Source organism: Sinocyclocheilus anshuiensis, unplaced genomic scaffold, assembly GCF_001515605.1.
Source record: "Sinocyclocheilus anshuiensis isolate Anshui unplaced genomic scaffold, SAMN03320099.WGS_v1.1 scaffold223, whole genome shotgun sequence".
NCBI lineage: Eukaryota > Metazoa > Chordata > Actinopteri > Cypriniformes > Cyprinidae > Sinocyclocheilus > Sinocyclocheilus anshuiensis.
Window position 1 is genome coordinate 1,157,447 of NW_015548214.1, and position 1,032 is coordinate 1,158,478.

A 1,032-nucleotide genomic window follows, 5' to 3' on the forward strand; every position below is an offset into this window, starting at 1 on the left:
GCACAGTGAGTGTGCAGTGACCTCACATTGTGACCACAGTATGAGCGCACAGTGAGTGTGCAGTGACCTCACATTGTGACCACAGTATGAGCACACAGTGAGTGTGCAGTGACCTCACATTGGGAGCATAGTATTAGCACACAGTGAGTGCGCTGTGTGGTTACACTTTTAGCTCACTGTGACACACACATTGTGACCACACCATGAGAATCGTGTGAGCTCGTGGTGACATCATTGTGAGATCAAATTGTTGACTGGGTGAACATGATTAGCTCCAGATCTGAGAGCACAAACAGGCACGCACACACATTGACAATGCCCACTTCCTCATCTCACCGACATGAATGTTAAGACAGGCCTCCTACTTTATCCTATGCCATGTCTCTTCAATTATCTCCAAAAGAGGAGGACTCTAAATATGTGGCCATGCAGCGATAGCATCTGAGAGCAACGAGCAGCCTGTGTGTGCGCCTGTGTACTCTTGTACTTAACAGGAACAGATGAGTGCCATTTTGAGTTGCTTGTAAAGGCCAGTGCACAAGTACTTGGACCCAGCAGACAATACGTACTTTGTTGCGAGAGCTTATGATCTGTTTGATAACGATGCAGTCTGCAAGCACCAGGACTTTGGTAACAGAGGAGAGCAGCATGCGAGCAGCTTTCACCATGCCAGTCCTGTCGCTAAACACCGTGCTGCGCCCATCACCCTCACACTGCTCCAGACTGGAAACATCCGTCAGCTGAGCTATGGCAGTGCCTGCAGAATAAAAACATATTTAGATGCAATAACAAGATATTGTTGTTAAAGTGTCCAAACCCCTAATTAGACTTCAGCATGTAACTCGTCCCATTATGGACTGAATGATGCCACAAATCATGTGGATTGTTGAGAAGAGATGTGCTATTACTTCTCTAAGTGCTCAGACTTAAAGGGTTAGTTCACCCAAAAATGAAAATGAGGCTGCGTTTTACTCACCCCCGAGGCATCCTAGGTGTATATGACTTTCTTCTTTCAGACGAATCCAGTCGGTT

The 1,032-nt window shown here is 46.5% G+C and overlaps 1 protein-coding gene across 3 annotated transcripts in view; it reads right to left on the reverse strand.

Annotated features, from left to right (window-relative positions):
* Positions 1–1,032, reverse strand: part of LOC107653856 (alpha-catulin-like) — a 63,275-nt gene that overhangs the window by 26,313 nt on the left and 35,930 nt on the right. For all 3 annotated transcript variants that reach the window (XM_016440713.1, XM_016440714.1, XM_016440711.1), the window contains exon 3: positions 570–757. In XM_016440713.1, the coding sequence (XP_016296199.1) occupies positions 570–757 (188 nt within the window). The remainder of the gene's footprint in view (positions 1–569; positions 758–1,032) is intronic.